The sequence below is a fragment of the Hesperophylax consimilis genome, chromosome 17, assembly GCF_061612785.1.
Source record: "Hesperophylax consimilis isolate HC1 chromosome 17, BYU_Hcon_1.0, whole genome shotgun sequence".
In the NCBI taxonomy this organism is placed as follows: Eukaryota; Metazoa; Arthropoda; class Insecta; order Trichoptera; family Limnephilidae; genus Hesperophylax; species Hesperophylax consimilis.
In genome coordinates, this window is record NC_142852.1 from 22,036,476 (window position 1) to 22,055,909 (window position 19,434).

At 36.6% G+C, this 19,434-nt stretch overlaps 1 protein-coding gene across 1 annotated transcript in view; it reads left to right on the forward strand.

The window, feature by feature from the left end:
- The window catches only part of LOC149416237 (uncharacterized), a 33,430-nt gene extending 20,150 nt beyond the window's left edge, over positions 1-13,280 (forward strand). Inside the window, exon 5 of the mRNA XM_089641604.1 lies at positions 9,546-13,280. Within this exon, the coding sequence (XP_089497730.1) occupies positions 9,546-10,186 (641 nt within the window). The 3' untranslated portion in view covers positions 10,187-13,280. The remainder of the gene's footprint in view (positions 1-9,545) is intronic.
- Positions 13,281-19,434: the final 6,154 nt, after the last annotated feature.

The window sequence follows — 19,434 nt, forward strand, 5'->3', positions numbered from 1 at the left end:
AGAATATACAACATTTATACTGATTAGTTTTCAAATGAAATATATCACCCAGATCAGAAAGATTGTGAAGTCTCGGAATTGGAGAATTTTGCTAAGCTAGTGTCCTGGTGTTATTAAAGTAAAAAGGTAAGAAATGTCGGCATGATTTTTTGGGAACATGGATATTGATACATTGAAGTAATTCGGGACAGTCAATTTTAAAATGTAGTATTCTTTGTAACAGTATTAAATCTGCGCTTATTCTTCTTTCTGAAAGTTTCAATAGAGACAATTTATCCAAGAGGTAATTGTAATTTATGTTTTGAATAGGAATATGATGAAACATAAGATATATAACATAAGAAATACATCCGTTTATTCTTGATTTCTTTAATGCAGCTACGAGGGAACGTTTTTAAGTTCGCATAATGGGGGGTAAGGAGTGGAAATAAAAATCCAAATTTATTTTTCCTTTTCAATATATTCACCAGCTATCCTAATACATTTTTCGGATCTTTCAATTAACTTATGTATACCCTCAAAAAAAAAAGATTTGTCTTTGTCTAAAAAATACGCCAAAACTGCATCCTTCACTTCTTCATCACTTGAAAACTTTTTCCCACGAAGTTCTTTTTTCTAACTAACTAACCATCACGCCGTTTCTCCGCAGGGGTAGGCAGAGAGGATGTGTTACCAAACAACTCGGTCACATCACACACTCCTTGCCTCATTCACACTCTTTTATTGTTCTGACTCTTGACATGGCCCGACTCAAGTATCTGATTCACTTGGTCGTGCCATGGCTTCCTCGGGCGTCCCCAACTTCTGCTACCATTCACATTTGCATCGTATATTCTCCTTACACTCCTTTTTTCGCTCATTCGCTCTATGTGCCCAAACCATCTAAGCGTCCCTTTATTGATCTTACTCATTACGCTTACATCAGCCTTGCACTCTTTTCGGATCTCCACATTCCTCACATGATCATACATGGTTTTACCACACATACGCCTCAGGGATCTCATTTCAACAGCATTCAATCTACTTTCATCCTTTCTTTGCCAATTCCATGCCTCACTTGCATACATTAGGGTAGGTATCAGCACTTCATTGTGGACTGCTAACTTCGCTTCTTTGGACAATTTTTTGTTAGCGCCAACTGCGTTCAGTCCTCCATTAATGGAGTTACTTTTTCAAGTTCTTTTTTCAAGTTTGGAAAAAGATAATAATCACTGGGAGCCAGGCCAGGACTGAAGGATATTTTCCGCAGGGCAGCCATCGCAACACGGCTCTTGTGAACAGGCGCGCTGTCGTGCAGCAAGAGGATACCTTGGCTTCCTTTAATTGCTCTAGAATTGAAACGTAATAAACTCCGGTTATGGAAACACCTTTATCTTTGTAATCAATCAACAGAATTCCTTCCGAGTCCCAAAAGACTGTCGCCATGATTTTCCCAGCCGATTGTGACACCTTAAACTTCTTGGGTGGTGGTGTGCCTTTCTTGTGCCACTGCATAGAGTCCTGTTAGACTCAGGTTCATTATGATGAACTCAAGTTTCATCACCAGTAAGAATTTGAGCCAACACTCCATCTTTGTATTCCCTACAGATGTCCAAAAATGCAAGAGAAAACTCCATGCGCTGTTGTTTTTGAGGCTGCGTTGTAACAGGTTTTATTAGATAATAATAAAATAACGCCTGCGTCATACAAAAACCACAAGTACAATCTCAACCAGCAGTTGTAACATGTATGGAAAAATACCAACATCGGGTTTGCTACGATTATGAAATAAAAGAGAAAAGAATTTCAATATTACATTTATTTCAATATCGCATAGAGCAAGAGATATCTACTTACAACAAAATTAGATTACAGCTCAGGGGTGAGCGACAATACGAAGTATTTGAACGCACGGATGGAATTTATATTGGTAGCAAAAGTTTGAGTGTGACATTGTGTAATGACATTAAATATCTAACCTGTTAAACGTGAGAAGGGCGCCAAACAACACTTAGGAAAGAGTTGTTAAATTTTGAAGCGGTACACCCGATGACCAGCGAATTAATTTTATCTAGCTGATTGCTTCATCGCGTCACCCGGAAGTCTGTCGACTGGAGCGCTCGCTCGTATCTTCTCTGAAGTCGCGTCGTCCCCGGCTGGCTGCCCGATTGGTACTAACAGTCGACGCTTTTCGAAATTATGTCCCGAACTCCGTTCTAGAACGGCCCATAGAGCACACGTCACATAGATAACAAGAGGTCTTGTCAGATGATTGATAATTAGTAGCGGGGCAAAACTGAACTGCTACAGCGTGAGCATTTTCGCCACCCATCTTGCGCTGACTTAAGTCATGCCAAGATGGTCGTGAAGAATTTTGAAAATGGTTTTATCTGATACTCCAACCATTTCTGTGAGCTGTTTCTTCTTTAGTCGGGCATCTTCTGTTATTAATATTTCGACTTTTTGAATAATTTCTGGAGTGGTCACCTCGATAGACCTTCCTGGCCGTGGGTCGTCTTCAAGCGACTCCCTGCCTTGTTTAAAGAGGGTTTGCCACTTGTAAACCATAGTTTTACTTGGACAAGAGTCCCCGTAAACGGATGACATCTCTTCCAGTATGATCTGACCTGATTTTCCTTGCTTGGTAAGGAATTTTATAACAGCGCGGAACTCGATTTTCTCCATATTCAAAATTCTCCCCTTGATTGACTTGTTTGGTCGACGATAGCTCAAAGACTAATGACCCAATTACGATAAAACCCAGTATTTATACTAATAATGAGTTACTCAATAAGTAGACAATTCAGCGACACCCCCACTAATCATCTACCTACCCATTCCGCGATCTTAATGATGCTCCCTCGTATAAGTTTGTTGTTGATTGCTTTCCTTTTTGAAGATAATTAATGAAAATTATCTCACGCGCATCCTTAAAAACTGACGCCATGACCTTGCCAACCGACGGAACTCTCTTCGCCTTCTTTGGAACCGATTCTCCCTTTCCCTCCCATTGTTTTGACTGTTATTTCTTCTCGGGCGTGAAGTGATAGTATGTACCATGATCGCATGTACCTACCTACCTGCCTCTACCATCAATATATTCGCAAAAGTACAGTACATTTTCAAAATACGAGTAGGTATTACTAATTAAAAAATTATTAGAAAACTACAATTTTATTACTCAAATTTATTATCAATGATTCTCAATTTCCTCTTCAAAACAATCACCGCACTATAACTATCATCACCTGTTTCAAAATTTCCAAGAAAAATATCACTAATTTGTCTATATTTTTTCACTACCTTATGCGTTTCGTACCACTTGTAAAATCGCACTTGTCATAGATAATTGCTTGCGGGATTGTTTAGATTTTAGGCAGTAAAATTTTACTTGTCACAAACAAGTGATGCACAACTCGCCGCCCCATTCTTGCGGCCCGCATGTCAATTTCACACGGCCCATTTGGCTGTAGAGAAAAATCTAAATTTTTGGGGTAATTCTTGAAAACCCTGGCTCAAAACACTTTTTTAGAGTTTTGGTTAATTTACACTGCATTTCATAAATGAACGAAAAACAAAATTAAACAACAGAAACTCTTGAATTTTGCTGTCAACCCTCTCCCCTTCAACGAAAACAGCAAAAATCCGCTTGTCGGTCGCGGCCTGTTAAAAATAGTGAAGCGTCCCCTCTGCTGAAAAAGTTGTGCATCACTATCATAAATATACCCTCTGCAGGGATGTAGGTACTCGTAACTAGGTACCTTCGTAAACATATTAAAAGAGGTGCTTACGAAAAATTTCAAACTCTGATCACCAGGATTCATGTAGACCAATTTTTTAAAATTTCAAACTTCTGACAGTGATGGACATATATATAATGGAGTTATGCCTGTTAGTTCGATCATCTCCAGAAAAGTTGCCACAAAAAAACTCAACACATAAACACGCTACAAGGTTCACAGAAAACTTATTAATCCCAAAAGCAAACAAAACTATATTTCAAAAAGGACCACACTACATGGCCATTAAAGTATACAACAACCTTCCACGTAGCATCAAACAAATAACCGACATATTTAAATTTAAATCATCACTAAAAACATTTCTTTTAAACAAATGTCACTACACCTTAAATGAATACAGTACATAAATTAAATGCCTCTGTTTCTTATTTTTTTTTTACATACATTTGTTAACATGTAATTGTTGGGTTATGTAATATAATGTGTATTTGTTGGGTTAGCTAGAAGAAATAGGATGTAACCTATAAGCTATACCTAGAGATGGCAAAATTTAGCATTAATTTTCAGATTTTTTAGCATTAATAATTAGAAATTTAGCGTTTTATAGCATTTCGAGGCATAATTTAGCGTTTTGTAGCAAAATAGAAAAAATGTATTTCCTGAATGTTTTTAGCGCATATTTTAAGTATTTTTGGTAAAATATATGTTTAACCTTCATTTGCAAGTATTTCCATGTGAAAGATTATAAATAATTGATTTTAATATTAAATTAATAAGGAAGGAAACTCTAAGTACGGGTCGAACACAAACACAACAAATGCAGATTGCGATTAACATCAATAGGCGTCATTTATTTCACACAATTTGTGTAATGTCAAAAAGCAATTTTAGCCTACAGTACAAAAATATTAAATATTTACACATAAAATAGTAACAAAATTATAAAAATTCGTAGGAAAGGCTTCCAAAAATGAAATAAACTAGGCATAATACTTTTCCTTGCACATTCACATGAAACTACCTTCCTTATGCATTTTTCTCAATTCTTCTTTAGTTGTACTGGACTAAATATTACTGTATCAGTTTCTCCAATTTGTATGGTTCTTTGACTTCTGAAATACTCTATATTCTCGGAAAGCGTTTAAATTCAGCGTACAGTATAAATTAAAAATATTAAATATTTACACATAAAATAGTAACAAAATTGTAAAAAGTGGTAGGACAGGCTTACAAAAATGAAATAAAGTAGGCATATTTGAAATACAGGTAAATACAAAAAACAATGGATGTGGCACTTTACTGATTGAATGATAGCATTGCGCACGTTTCAATAGTGGGCTCCTTCATTCTCGTACGCCTGTCAGTCAGTACTAAATTGTAGTGACTGAAAAAACGCTCTGCATCAACACTATTTAAAGGGGCCCAAATTGTCTGTAGGGCTGGCCCAGCAAAGACAGAGTTTGTCACTTTCATTGCCATCAACATTTGCACCAAGTCACACACTTTACCATCAACATTTGCACCAAGTCACACACTTTACCATCAACATTTGCACCAAGTCACACACTTTACCATCAACATTTGCACCAAGTCACACACTTTACCTTCACGCACAATTTGTCCCATCAGTTTGTGAAGGATTATAAGGAGATGTAGGGAAAACCCGGGCTTACGCACACAGTCGGGGGAGCGCGAGCTGAAGTTAGAGATGATTTTTAATCACTTATTTCCGCTGATAAATATCGATTTTTTGAAATTCTCACATATTATTTTAATACCCGGTATTTTCGGGAAATTCGCGCCTATTTCGCTAAATAGAATAATTTAGCTGAAATACGGCCAAAATCACGTTTTTCGCGTTAATTCGCGAAATAGAAATCACTGGGAACACTTTCAAATGCCTTGAAACGCAAAGAAAACTCATAAATGCCCTATTTTCGAACCATAAATATTTTTTCGCGTTTTTAGTTAAAACGAAATTTTGACATCTCTAGCTATACCCTTTGTACTCTGTATTTTTGTGCAATAAATATTTTTTTAAAATATTTATTGGATTTTAAAACAAAATTGACAATGAGTTGTAGAAAAGAAGACGTAAAAAGGGAACAAATTTGCGAAGCTCAAATTTCCCATGACTTTTGCAGATTTTATGACAATTCCCAACTATTATTTTCAGACCCAACGACCCAGAAATGAAATGTGTTCAGAAATTGTGTTGACAAAATTATTTGCTTGGTATATCAGTGAATCGACCTCGTTATAACAGTCAGCAATTATATGAATATAAGGCCAAACTAAAATGTGGAGGGCATAGTACAGGGATGATATTTCAAGGCCAAGGCGATGTTGTAATCTCGCAGAGTCGTTGATAATTTGTAGCCTCTCTTAGGTCCGTGCAATGCTGGGCGTAGTGGGACCGTGGCCCATGGCGTTGCGGTAAGGTAGGAGTGGAACGCCGCGCGGGGGGTCGGTGCGCAGGACGGCGGCGACGCAAGAGACCACGCGCTCAGTAAGCGGCTCACTTCTCTATAGCTGCTAATTACTGACTGACTTAGGTACATAGTCATCATCATAACTTTTGGCTCTACAACCCCTGGTGGGTCTTGCTTGGCCTCCTCAAGAGTCTTCCTCCACTCATCTCGGTCCCGCGCCAGCTCTCTCCAGTTTCGAAGCTCCAAGGCAGACAAATCTTTGAGGACGTTGTCGCTCCATCTTAACCTTGGCCTTCCCAGGCTCCTTCTCCCTATCGGTCTTGAGCTCAGCAGGGACTTTGGTTCTTGATGCTCGGTCATTCTCTCCACATGACCTAACCACCGAAGTCTTCCCAGTGACATGAATTTTGTGACGTTTAGCTCTTTAAACAGAGTATAGAGCTCATTGTTATAACGTCTGCGCCAAAATTCATTTTCTAGAACCGGTCCGAAGATGCGCCTCAAAATTTTCCTTTTTAAAACGTCCAGTGCTCGCTCATTCTTCTTAGTTAGAACCCACGTCTCGGCTGCGTACGTAAGCACTGGTCTAATTAGTGTTTTGTACACTAATACCTTGGTGGTTCTGGAAAGCAGTCTGGATTTTATTTGTTTTTGTAGGCGGAAATAGCAGCGGTTTGCATTCACGATGCGCTTCTGGATCTCCTCTGTAGTGCTTAGGTACATAGACATAGGTGCAAATGCGTTCAAGAACAAACCAGCGATTCACTAGTGGGTAGATGCGCCATACCTACAATCTTTCACTAGTAGGTTCAAAGGCAATGCGGGTTGCATGTATGTGCCAATAAATTGCCACTTATCCCTAATTTTCAGTGTTATATCAAAACTGTATAAAAGACCATGTAAAATCAGATTTAATTGTTCTTCATTTAACTACTAAATTAACATTATATTACAATTTTTTTATGTTAAACCGCACAAGAGTCCAAATTGCTTCCAACCCTCTGGAGCCAGTGAGACTATGTCATCCCCGATTGGGGTATGTTGCGAGGCTGAAGGTAGTGAGGAGGGGAAGGGAAGGAGATGCCAGGGAAGAGGATGGTGGGAAAGTACCTGGCTATTTAGCTCTGGTCACCAAACACAGCCAGAGCCATTTCAAGCAACTTTTTAATTCTGAATGGGGGTCTTAATGGTGAACTAAAAATAATGAAAACTTAGACTATTTCACTCGCGATATCATACACCCAATCCAATTGGAACCGATATGAATAGGACACACTGTAAGCTTCCTAACAATATTCTTTTACAAGGATTGTATACACTTGCTGTCTCTCTTCCGCTAGTGCGAGCATAGACATGACAAAGGGCTGCTCCTTGCCGGTGGAAGCGAAACCGATGCACAAATATATTCAATGCTAAGCTTTTTTATTGCAGCCAACTCTCACTGGATTACCTATAGGTACATAGAGATGGCAAAATTTAGCATTAATTTTCAGATTTTTTAGCATTAACAATTGGAAATTTAGCATTTTATAGCATTTTGAGGCATAATTTAGCGTTTTGTAGCAAAATAGAAAAAATGTATTTCCTGAATGTTTTTAGCGCATATTTTAAGTATTTTTGGTAAAATATATGTTTAACCTTCATTTGCAAGTATTTCCATGTGAAAGATTATAAATAATTAATTTTAATATTAAATTAATAAGGAAGGAAACTCTAAGTACGGGTCAAACACAAACACAACAAATGCAGATTGCGATTAACATCAATAGGCGTTATTTATTTCGCACAATTTGTGTAATGTCAAAAAGCAATTTTAGCCTACAGTACAAAAATATTAAATATTTACACATAAAATAGTAACAAAATTATAAAAAATCGTAATGTAAATATCGATTTTTTTAAATTGTCACATATTATTTTAATACCCGGTATTTTCGGGAAATTCGCGCCTATTTCGCTAAATAGAATAATTTAGCTGAAATACGGCCAAAATCACGTTTTTCGCGTTAATTCGCGAAATAGAAATCACTGGAAACACTTTCAAATGCCTTGAAACGCAAAGAAAACTTATAAATGCCCTATTTTCAAAACATAAATATTTTTTCGCGTTTTTAGTTAAAACGAAATTTTGCCATCTCTACCTATACACAATGTTTGCAAAAGTTGCAGTTTTCATTATTTTTTCTACCTAAAAGCAGTTGTAACAAAATTGCATTTAAAGAAGTCAACATTGTTATTATTTTAGCTGCTTTATATAAAGCAGAAGATAGAAACTCACTCAAAAGCATATCAGTAGCATGTATTCGCATGTGTGTTGTGTTTTTGCTAGTAGCTCGTATGCCATTCAATCGCGCTGCGTTAGATTATTCCTGTGCCAGTGGCACAACGGTGTTAGGTGGGACACACAGCATGTATGTATGTGTTCTGCCAGTAGGCCGTTTGCTGGTTTTTGCAAGTTCATATTAAATGGCTTAGTAGGACAATGAAAAGACTCATATAGACTATCGCAGCTACCAGTGCTTGTGGAATACAGTTTTGCTGCTTTCGTCTAGCTTGTGTATACTGACCTACAAGCACGCGAGTAGTCAGCAAGCCAGCTACTCGCCAGAAGCATGCTTTTTGTCTGTCATGTGTATTTGCAGCATAACTGATTAACCTTTTGAACGCGTTAATTTGCTCCGTTTTATCTATACCCGTACGCGGTACATATTTTCAAGTACCTATGCACGCAATTAAATGTCAAATTATAGCATTCTGGCGTGATTTATTGGACTATATGGACAGAACAGATTATTCTCCACAATATGAAAACAAATCCTCGTGTGTCAACACTCTGACGATGTTTATAAAAACAAAAACATAAAATTTCATACAAAGACGTACCGTATCTTTTGAATGTGGTCACATGTGGCCATTCACTCGGCGTGTGTGTACTTAGGTGATAGACACAAGTGGGACACCATGATCACTTATCATTTTTAGTTATGAAAAGTTGTGAATGACAAACTAGTACTTACGCCATCCGTTGACAAAAATGTAAACTAAAGGACTAAAAGGCGCGAAGAGGCGCACTTGATTATCGATCTTTTTTTATGAAATACAATTTTATTTTTGAGAAATTCTTGTAGATGTCAGCATCGTGATAGTTCTACGAATCTCCAAGTGAACAAGAAATACATTTATGACGAAAGAGCGCTGGAATATCGGCCGTCAAAGTTTCCGTATCAACTGTTGATACAGCCGCGTGTGAGTATAGACTTTTTGCCGTAACAATAGTTGATACGGACGCGTGCAAAGAGTTAAACATAGCTGATTATCTCAGAATCAACATTTTGTTAGTTAATCACTTCTGGCAGTAAGCAGAGTGCTATAAAATTGTTTTATTTTCTAGGTGCAGAAGGGGGAATACAGATTATCAAAGATGAGAGTGTCGCGGAATCCAGTAGTAGTCAAGATAAGGAATGGGAAGTGGAGCTTCAGTGTGAAGATGGAATATTACAAAATACGCAAAGAACAAAGACGGCGGAGAAATGTAAAACTAAAAATCTGAAAATGAAAGCGTATAAATGTGAACTGCGTCGTACATTAAATGATAAATTGCGCGAGGAAGCTAAACAAGCAGCTGAAGAGATTAAGCGCAAGAAAAAAGAATCGGCTAAACAGAAGGCTAGACGGATCCTTGAAGATGTGCTACAGGTAGATTTGAGTGTAGTGGAGCCTTCTAGTAGTAAACTTGATACCAAATGCGATGCTGAGCTTCAGCCTGAACCTGAAATGTTAGAAAAGAAGAGGAAACTCGCCGAGTATCAACGAGAACGACGGGCTAATATGACAGCCGAAGAACGCGACCTTGAAAGACTGAAATGGACGGCGTACAAATGTGAAAGGCGTCGTTATATGAGTGCGATACACGAACAGCAGCGTAAGGACGCTAAGCGAAAAGCAAACGAGAAACGGAAATTAAATAGACAGAAAATTAAGGAATCCATTCTTTTGATTCTTAAACAGAGTGACGTCAACAAGAAGTCATAAGGATAAGATAGATGGCTGAATTTAATCGTGAAAGGTGGACTGATTTTAACCACGGTGATATTAAATACATCAGGTGATGGATCGAAGACCATCAGCGTCAACGAGACGACAGAATCCTTGACTGGTGAAGTGATAGAAGAAGTAAACGTGGTAAGAAACATTTGTTCCTGCACCCGGCGGAGTACAGTGAAGCCTCTATCTGTGTCCTGTGGAAAAATATTATGAATATGGTAAAACAATGGATGTGGGAAATGCTACATTCATACATAAATATATATTTGATAAAGTTGTCGAATTCCGAATACGCAAGAATATTATAAATAAAACTTGGTTTCGACTTCGAATTACTACAACAAATAACTTTTTATGTCATGCGAGAAGGTAAAAGATGCATTAAAGTTCCATTTTTTCTCAAGGCTTTTCCAAAGTTAGGAAATATGCGTAAATTATTAAAATAACCCAAAGTAACACCCTAAAAACCTGTTTTGTGCATGTTTACTTAAGGCGATGCACTACGTCGTGTAATATTTTTAATTGAGCCGCTATCAATAACACCCCTTACGTAGATGGCGATAAGGTTTAAATTCCCGCTTAACACCATCCACCTGTTTTGATTTATGCAAGAAAAAAACATGGCCAAAAAGTGCCTTTTATTTTATTTTGTGGATGTTCAGGCATAAATATTTTTATTTTTTTTCGATCATTTTATAAATAACTTAATTTGCCACATTATACAATAAAACCATCAGCGAAAATGGGTTTGTAAGTAGGAGATTTTGAACTTTAAAGCAGTTTTCATAGGCCTTTACATTATTTTTTTCTGGGTTTATAAAAAGACTTATATAAAAACAACCCGATTATTTCAAAGGCCAAGATGTATTCTACTCGCAGTATTTAATTAAAGCATCTGAAACATTTCTAGGCGACCAAATTTTCAAACCAAAAACACATGATTTTGAATTACTACGTATGGCATCGCCTAAACCTTTCCTTATCTGTGGTGTGTATTTACTACACATTGCTTCTAATAACTTTAATAACTCTATAAATATAATAAATTCTGGGTTCAGATTTTAGGTATTCCTCCGTTATACATTTATGCACTGAATTAAAAAATAAAACTTTACATTGTTTTCAAATAAAAATCAGAGATTTTTGTTAAAAATCGGAAACAAATACACCAATACAATCAACCGTGTGGCACTGCTACGCGAAAAGTGTGCGAGGAAATGACACGCTATTCATGTCCTGCTTTAATTCGCTATGCGGGATCATGAGAAATCCACACGTCCGCAGTTGTATTATTATTTAGACCATCGATACCTACGACAGCCTACGCCAGCCAGTTGGTCGCGGACCGTCGTTAGACGTGGACCCCTTTAGCATCTGCCGATGGTTTTTTCATGTTTTCAGCAATTAAATTACAATTATTATCACTTTTGATATGAAATATAATAAACATAAACGATTAGCTATGAATATTCATATTTTTCCGATATTAAATCGCTTATTTTGAGATGTGTATTGACTACACAGCACCGGAACGCGTGGATTTTTTTAGCACAGTAAGGGAAAGGTTAAACCCACGACTTTAATAGTCGCCTGTATTAGATGATTTGAGATATTCACAGTCAAAAGTATTTATGGTGGCTTGTTTTTGGGGTGCTATGCGGTGTTGCGATACCTCCTTCTTTTGTTTAGGGTTGGAGCTGGCAACACGGTATCGTATCTTCATACATAAGCACATACTTCACCATAACCTTTGATTACACATCTGCCCTGATGATGGACACTGCAATGCTGTCCGAAACGTTGTCTAAAGAAGGAAGTCAAGGCATAATACCCCAAAAACAAATCACTATAGTCTGTCTAAAATACATTAGATATTTGAGTTGAAATCAAAAGAGCCTTTTCATGCAGCGGAATTCGACAACTTTACCAAATATTTAGGACGGGTTGTTTCGGAGAATTTGAACAATTCATCGAATTTCAACGTTCATTTTCGGGTTCTGTGAAAGTCCTATTCAAGTTCTGTTATAATATCATTGTAGGTTAGTTGCTTGACAAAACTGAAATAAAAACAGAACCTGAAAAAATCTTTCACAGAACTTGAAAATGAACGTTGAATTTTGATGAATTGTTCAAATTCTCCGAAACAACCCATCCTTAATGTTCTTAAAAGCTATACATATTTATTTTACAGATAACTGAATCTATTTATAAAAATGTTTTATATTCGAAATATCGACTCCATGAAATAACAAAGTTGCAACTGACGATTTGAGCTGATTTTTGTTAGTGATTGGATAGTGTTTCCACTGCGCTAATCTTTATTTTTTCCATAGACAATAACATCATATAGTGCATTCTAAAGGGATTAGAATGTGTTAAAAGTTCTAAGTTCATCAGTTTTTTACTGTAATTTGTGAAACAAGGTTTTAACTGCACATGGAACCTTGTTACTCCATTATAATTTTTTTATTTTAAAACTAATCTATACGCAGCGTTTCATCTGACAAACTGTAAAATCTATACGGAATGTTTCATCTGACTAACTGTAAAATCTATACGAGGCGTTTCATCTGACTAACTGTGAAATGTATATTGAGGGTTTCATCTGACAAACTGTAAAATCTATACAAGGCGTTTCATCCAATTCGAAAGTACCACGTATGAATCACCCCTCTCACTGCGGTGCAACGCAATGATCCAGCTGGAGAGGTCAAAGGGTCGGTTGGTGACTTCAAGACCTGGACACACCTAACCTCTATGTACCTAGACACCCCTGCTAAGTCAGCAAACTTACACTATTTGGGGTGACCTATGACAGAGGTGTCGATTATCCAGTTAACCACTCAGAACATTAGAACGTCAAAAGACGTAAATATGATAATAGCGGTCAAGACATTAGAACGTCTTTTCACGTAAACGCGCGAGATTTCACAAAAATCGATTTATTTCCATCACTAGTATACGGATTGCCATGATTTAAAAAACAGAGTATCGATAATGAATAACGCTACGCGTCTGTATTCAAGAATATCTATGGAACGTAGAGTTGCATTATCTAAGCCGATTGAATCTGTCATCTTGTTCGTTCATAATTTATTGCGTTTCTAAATAATTTATTAAAAATATTTTAGTTTGAACGGTTAATATTTTGAGGTGACTAATAGTTTTTAATTATATTTCTTCAATCTATAAAGTGTTATTTCTTTATGATACTCAGAAAAAAGTACATTTTTCAAAGCTTTGAAATAATTGTAAGCGATTTTTACATATTTTTGACGTTTTCATAAAATGTATATTTAGAAACGCAAATATTTACATATTACAACACAATGCGATAGTGGATTTCATAATCTATTCAAAACATTTTTTAGAATGAGGCTACGTTTCCCAAAACGTGAGTTATGAAGCTTTTAGCAAAACTCGTAAATAACTCAAAAATTATCACATTTTGACAGTTCTCAAAGGAACACATAGTATATAAAAGTCTTTGTCTGAGAGGTTAATGGTTTATTCATAATTTAAAAAAATAAATCCCCAATATTATTTTTGACCGTGAAAATCACAAATCGTACAAAACGTCATTATTTTTTTAATGATAAACTATTGTTAGTTAATTACCTATGCAACCTATTTTACCTAGTTTTTGTTTCATCACCTTTTGTAGGTGTGTTGAACTGTCATTTTGATGAGTTACCGTTGAATACGTATTGAAATATATAGTCATTCAAATCTTCTAAGCCCGCTATCTCAGAATAGAGTCAGAGTCAGATGGAACCTCGTTATTCCATGGGGTCGATATGTAAAGTGCAATTTTTAAATTTGTAATTTGTTAATTTTTTCTAAAATTAAATTTTTTTTTTTTTGTATTATTTCGACCGCTATGCTAGGATGTTCCTGTGCTATGACCAGTGACGGCTCGTGACTTTTGAGTTACTCGAGTGCTAATATTACAAAAAATAGCATTATTGATGTTGTAGCTGAAAACGATTTTCGAAATCATTAATTTTTTGTATGAAGAATTTCAGGAAATCTGTGCGGCGCACGACTAAATCTTCGTACAAAAATTCGATATTTAGAAAAAAAATAAAAAATCGTTTTCAGCTACAACAGTTTAATAATATTAACACTCTATTAAGAAGGAGTGGAGAGGAGAGACGAAGGCCTCTTTTCTCGTGGGGCCTTCAGGGAACTGATGGGGAGTGGACTCTTCCGCCATGGGGCCTTCAGGGAACCAAGGAAGAGTAGACTCCTCCGTTGCGGGGGCCTTCGGGGAACCAAGGAGAAGTGGAGAAGAGAGACGAAGTCCTCTTCCATCGTTAGGCCTTTAGGGAAGTGCTCACGGGAACTATATGTAAACCGTCCGCTCTATAAAAAGAAACACTCTATTACACCCAAAAGTCACGAGCCGCCACTCGATATGACGGGTGAAGTTTATGATTAAATTATGTATACATTTCAGATTTAGTTATAAATATACAGGGTTTTCCAATAAGAGGTGTTATTTTGAATAGCCCGCTATTTCGGTAGATGTTACTTTTGAAGCTGTAATTTTTTGACATTTGACAAGTACAAACTACGCCATTAATAAAAATGGAACGATACACGCTTCAACAACGCATTGAAATTATTAAAATTCACTTGAGTGAATCAAATGCAAATCATCTCGAGTGATGAGGCCCATTTCCACCTCGGTGGCTTCGTCAACAAGCAAAATTGTCGCATCTGGGGCTCGGAAAACCCAAGAGTTATTGTTGAAAAGCCTCTCTATCCTCAACGTGTGACTGTTTGGTGCGGTTTATGGTCCGGCGGAGTCATTGGACCTTACTTTTTCGAAAATGAGGCTGGAGCAACAGTTACGGTGAATGGATTGCGCTATCGAGAGATGATTAATGATTTTTTATGGCCGGAATTGGATGGTATTGATCTGGACAACGTTTACTTTCAACAAGACGGCGCTACATGCCACACAAGCAACAAAACCATTGATCTTTTACGATTGAATATCAAAATAACACCTCTTATTGGAAAACCCTGTATTATATGATAATTTAATTTAAAAAAAATTGTATAAGGTATTTGAGAGATGTATGAAGGGAGATTAGAGATAGGTGGTTAGAGTTAGTTAATAGAATATATGGGTGTTATGGGAGTGTTTTTGTTGTTGTATTTGTACAAGAAATGTATTAGCATAAACTTTAGATGGAAACATATATTTAAGACATCGAGACAGTGGAGGAATATGTTAACGATCGCTTGTTGATAAAACTTATTACCGTTTTTTGTGCTTTTTGTCGATATCGATAATAGTTTGAGCACAGCCGTACTTTCTGCTGTACGTATATATTGATGAGTGCGCACTTTTTTCATTGGACGGTTCATTTTCGAACGTTTGAAACCTAGACGGGTCTTCTGGGGTCTCAGGCGTCGCCATGTGAACCTCATCAATCCCGCCGGGGAATGAACGGAGCGGGCATTCGTTGACCACATGTTCGGTGCTCTGCACCGCACCACATTCACACATCGCCGACTCTTTAAGGCCCCATGTGGGCACAGATGGGGTAGACGAGTAAAAATATAGCATGTGCGCATTACCCGCTGTGTTTGAATGTTTGACGACAACTAGACTAATGCCAGGAGTGGCCGCCGCCAGCAGAAGCAACTAAATTGTTTTCTCTCTCTCTCTTTCGAATGTGCCGCTCATTGTTTATGATATGGTACCGTTAATCAAAACCAAGCATTTAGCTACGAAATGTGGTTTTGAAATTTTTCTCCATATTTTAAAATGATTAATCAGGTAAAAAATGCACAAAAAACTGCTTCATTTAAACAACGAATGCGGTAAAGCGATACATATAGGAACGATCGATGCTGTCTATTTTTGCCAGGTTTGTATGAAGTAAATTCGGGAATGGATGAAACTAACGATAAATGTTGGAAAACAATCATTCAAGCGACGATCGATCGAGATTTCACTGCATTTAGAACCGCAGTTTCTCTGGCTACTTACAAATGTGCAGTTTCAGTTTTGGCCGCAAATTAGCCCAAACTTCGGCTCATCCGATACCAGCGTTTGTGATCTGTTAGATTATGTTTGTTAAATAAATAATTTTAATGTTTCCAAGTAAATAAAATTCTATGCATATTGTAAAATGAAAATATGATAAGGCAATAAAGTTCTATTAATTATATGTCTATTCTCATCTATATTTGGTAGATGTATGTACTATGATGAATTAAAGAAAATTAAACAGTAAAAATGAGTGTCTATAATTTTTCCATCCAGCGATTTGATAGATATGTTTTCAAGATACAGTTGAAAATGTCTACATCACGCAGGGTGTGTCGAATGTTTTGCAAATACATCCCATATTGAAAAAAAAAAAAAAAACTGCAATCACCATTTATAACTCCATTATTGCTCAACTATCCTTTTCCTATGTAACGATCGAGAGCAAAATAAATTTCAAATAGATATTCAAAAATAAATAAAATGTTAAACGAACTAAATTGTCTAACGGTGAAACAGATGTTGACCTTGAACACGATGATATTTTTACACAAAATAGAAAACAACCTGCTACCAAAATATTTTTCAAATAAAATTGTATACAACAAGGACATTGGAAACAATTGGAAAGTTCAAGATGTTGTGTAGGAGTCACATCAAGCAAGAAAAAACATAGTATATTTATATGTAATAAATTAATTAGTCATTTGTAAACTTAAATGTTTAAATTACTAAAATAAAATTAATAAATAAAAATATATATTTTTAAATATTGAAGACAATATTAGTGATTTTTAAACGCAAATCTGAAACAGAAAAATCAGAAAAGGAAACGGTCACATCTGGGTCCCAGATGTGACCGTTTCCTTTTCTGATTTTTCTGTTTCAGATTTGCGTTTAAAAATCACTAATATTGTCTTCAATATTTAAAAATATTATAATTTGAGGTTTTACTCAATAAGTTATTCCGAAAAATAATAATAAAAATATATAGTATACACGGTGTCCGGAAACTCGTAGTACAAGCGGGAAACTGGAGAATCTACACCACATGGGGAACCCAAAAAAACATAAAGTTTTTTGATTTGAGCATTTTCAAAAAAAAAAAAAAAACAAAAAAAAAATATTTTTCGGCTATTTTAGGGTTAAAGTTTTTTCTGGTGTTTAGGGTTGAATAACAGATGTTTTAACCCTGCAGAGCAGAAATATTTTATGATTACACCGGGTTAAATGAAGGGTGATTTCAAAATAATGCTTCAAATCCGAGTTTCTTCATTTGTTTTACTTTCAAATAGTTTTAATTAGTGTGATGTTTTGAACATCCACATAAATAAACGATAAATAATAAACGAACGTGCTCAAAAAAAATTTTGTTTGGGCTAACAGATGGGATTTGTTGACAGGCGGGCTAGAAGTGCCATGTTCCCACGGGAAAGGAGAGATCGGGGAGACAGTCGAGTCTTGAATTTAGATACGTTGACAGCTCCAAGAAATCAATACAAGTCAGAAGTGATATGTGAAATTACAGTTAATTTTAAAGATAAAGATTATTGATCCGGTGTTTGTGTGAAGTGAAAGTGTGTTAGATTAAACGTGATTTCGTAAATATGTAGTTCAAACTAAGTGACTTGTCTTAAAAACATGGAAATGATAAAAATAATGATTGCGTTTTTAAAACAGAGTGAACATATAAAGGCGGGCTAAGTTATTGATTTGGCGAGATGGCATTCTATCCACGGAGACCGAAAACCAGAGAATCAAATAGATTATTAACTGTGGGTTCGAATCCTGACAGATTAGGGAGGTACAATTTTATTTACAGGAATATTTAATTACCCTTTTATAAGCGTAGGGAGGAGGTCGAAAATTAAAGTGATTTAGCTATATAGTGTAACCAGGTAAGCTTCACGCTGAGAATGAGAGGTGACTAACTGGGTGAGTTTTTTATATTATTTATTAAATTCCAGAAGACCCCTCTTAAAAGACGGATACAACCGAGGTACAGGAACTAAGTTTACGACACCTGCCGCCCAAATAATGTTATCATTAAAAGGAATACCCTAGACGGATTGTCAATCAGCTGTGAGTGAGAGACAGGCCAATGACCTTTTCATATATAGGCCGAGAGGCGCGGTGTACAGTCAGTCAAAGGGGAAGTTTTGCTAGCGTATGCCGTCCCAAATTGAAAGCGATCGGATGCAACCAGACGGAACAAAATGAAAACTTTTCTTCTGTTATTTGACTTTCTAATTTAATACTTTTCATCTATTGTTTGACTTTCTAAGTTACGAATTGGGATGCACAAAAACAAATCTAAAGTCAAAAGAGGGAGATGGTAATCTCCGAAATAAAACTACCAACCGAACAACTTTTCTCAACAGGTACCTTTCGAGAGGTAGGCAGCCTCTTTAAATTAAATGCAAAAATCAAACCAATTATCCGGTTATACCTACCTGAGAGGATAGGTATTCAGTAGGAGTTACCCATACCTAATACACGAGGATGCTAGTAACCTCATAAAATAATTACTAGAACCGAATATTAAAATACAGACAGTCCTCATCCTAAATTTGGCATTTCGAGTAGACCTTACATATATCTCACATGATAATTGGCTGAATGGGTAGGCACACAACCTATCGTTAAAAAGCAGGCTAAATGTCGACAAGATCGTCGTGTGTTATCTATGTATTGACCTAGAAAGGGATGTAAATCCCCGACGGCGAGGGAGTTACAATGTTTTCTAGAGGTGGCACGTAACTTAGGACCTTACGTGTCACATTTTCGCGACTAGATTCGTGACAAGGGATGTCATGGCTTTCCCCTTCTACACTCAGTAAAGTAGGTTATCCTGGAGGTGTATGAGATTGGGGCAATTCTGAAATTGGTGATGAGACCTGGTTTTCTTTATTCTGGCGTGACGGTTGCCGATTTGGAACAAGGGGAGACCCGGCCGGTTGTGATATCCAGACACGCAGATATCGATCGCCTTGCTCAAATTATCATCCATCAGTTTTGTTTGGTAAGAGGAGGAGTCAATCTTAACTTGAAAAAAATCATTTCCTTTCCTCTCCTTCCCCTCCCAAAATATATACATGGATGGCGCCGACAACTAACACCATAAATTTATCGTATGTATATCACATATATAAAATCTAACACTTTATTATATTCACATTACCCTACGATAGATAGAATCGCGTAGCTAGTTGGGAGAGCAGGCGACTTA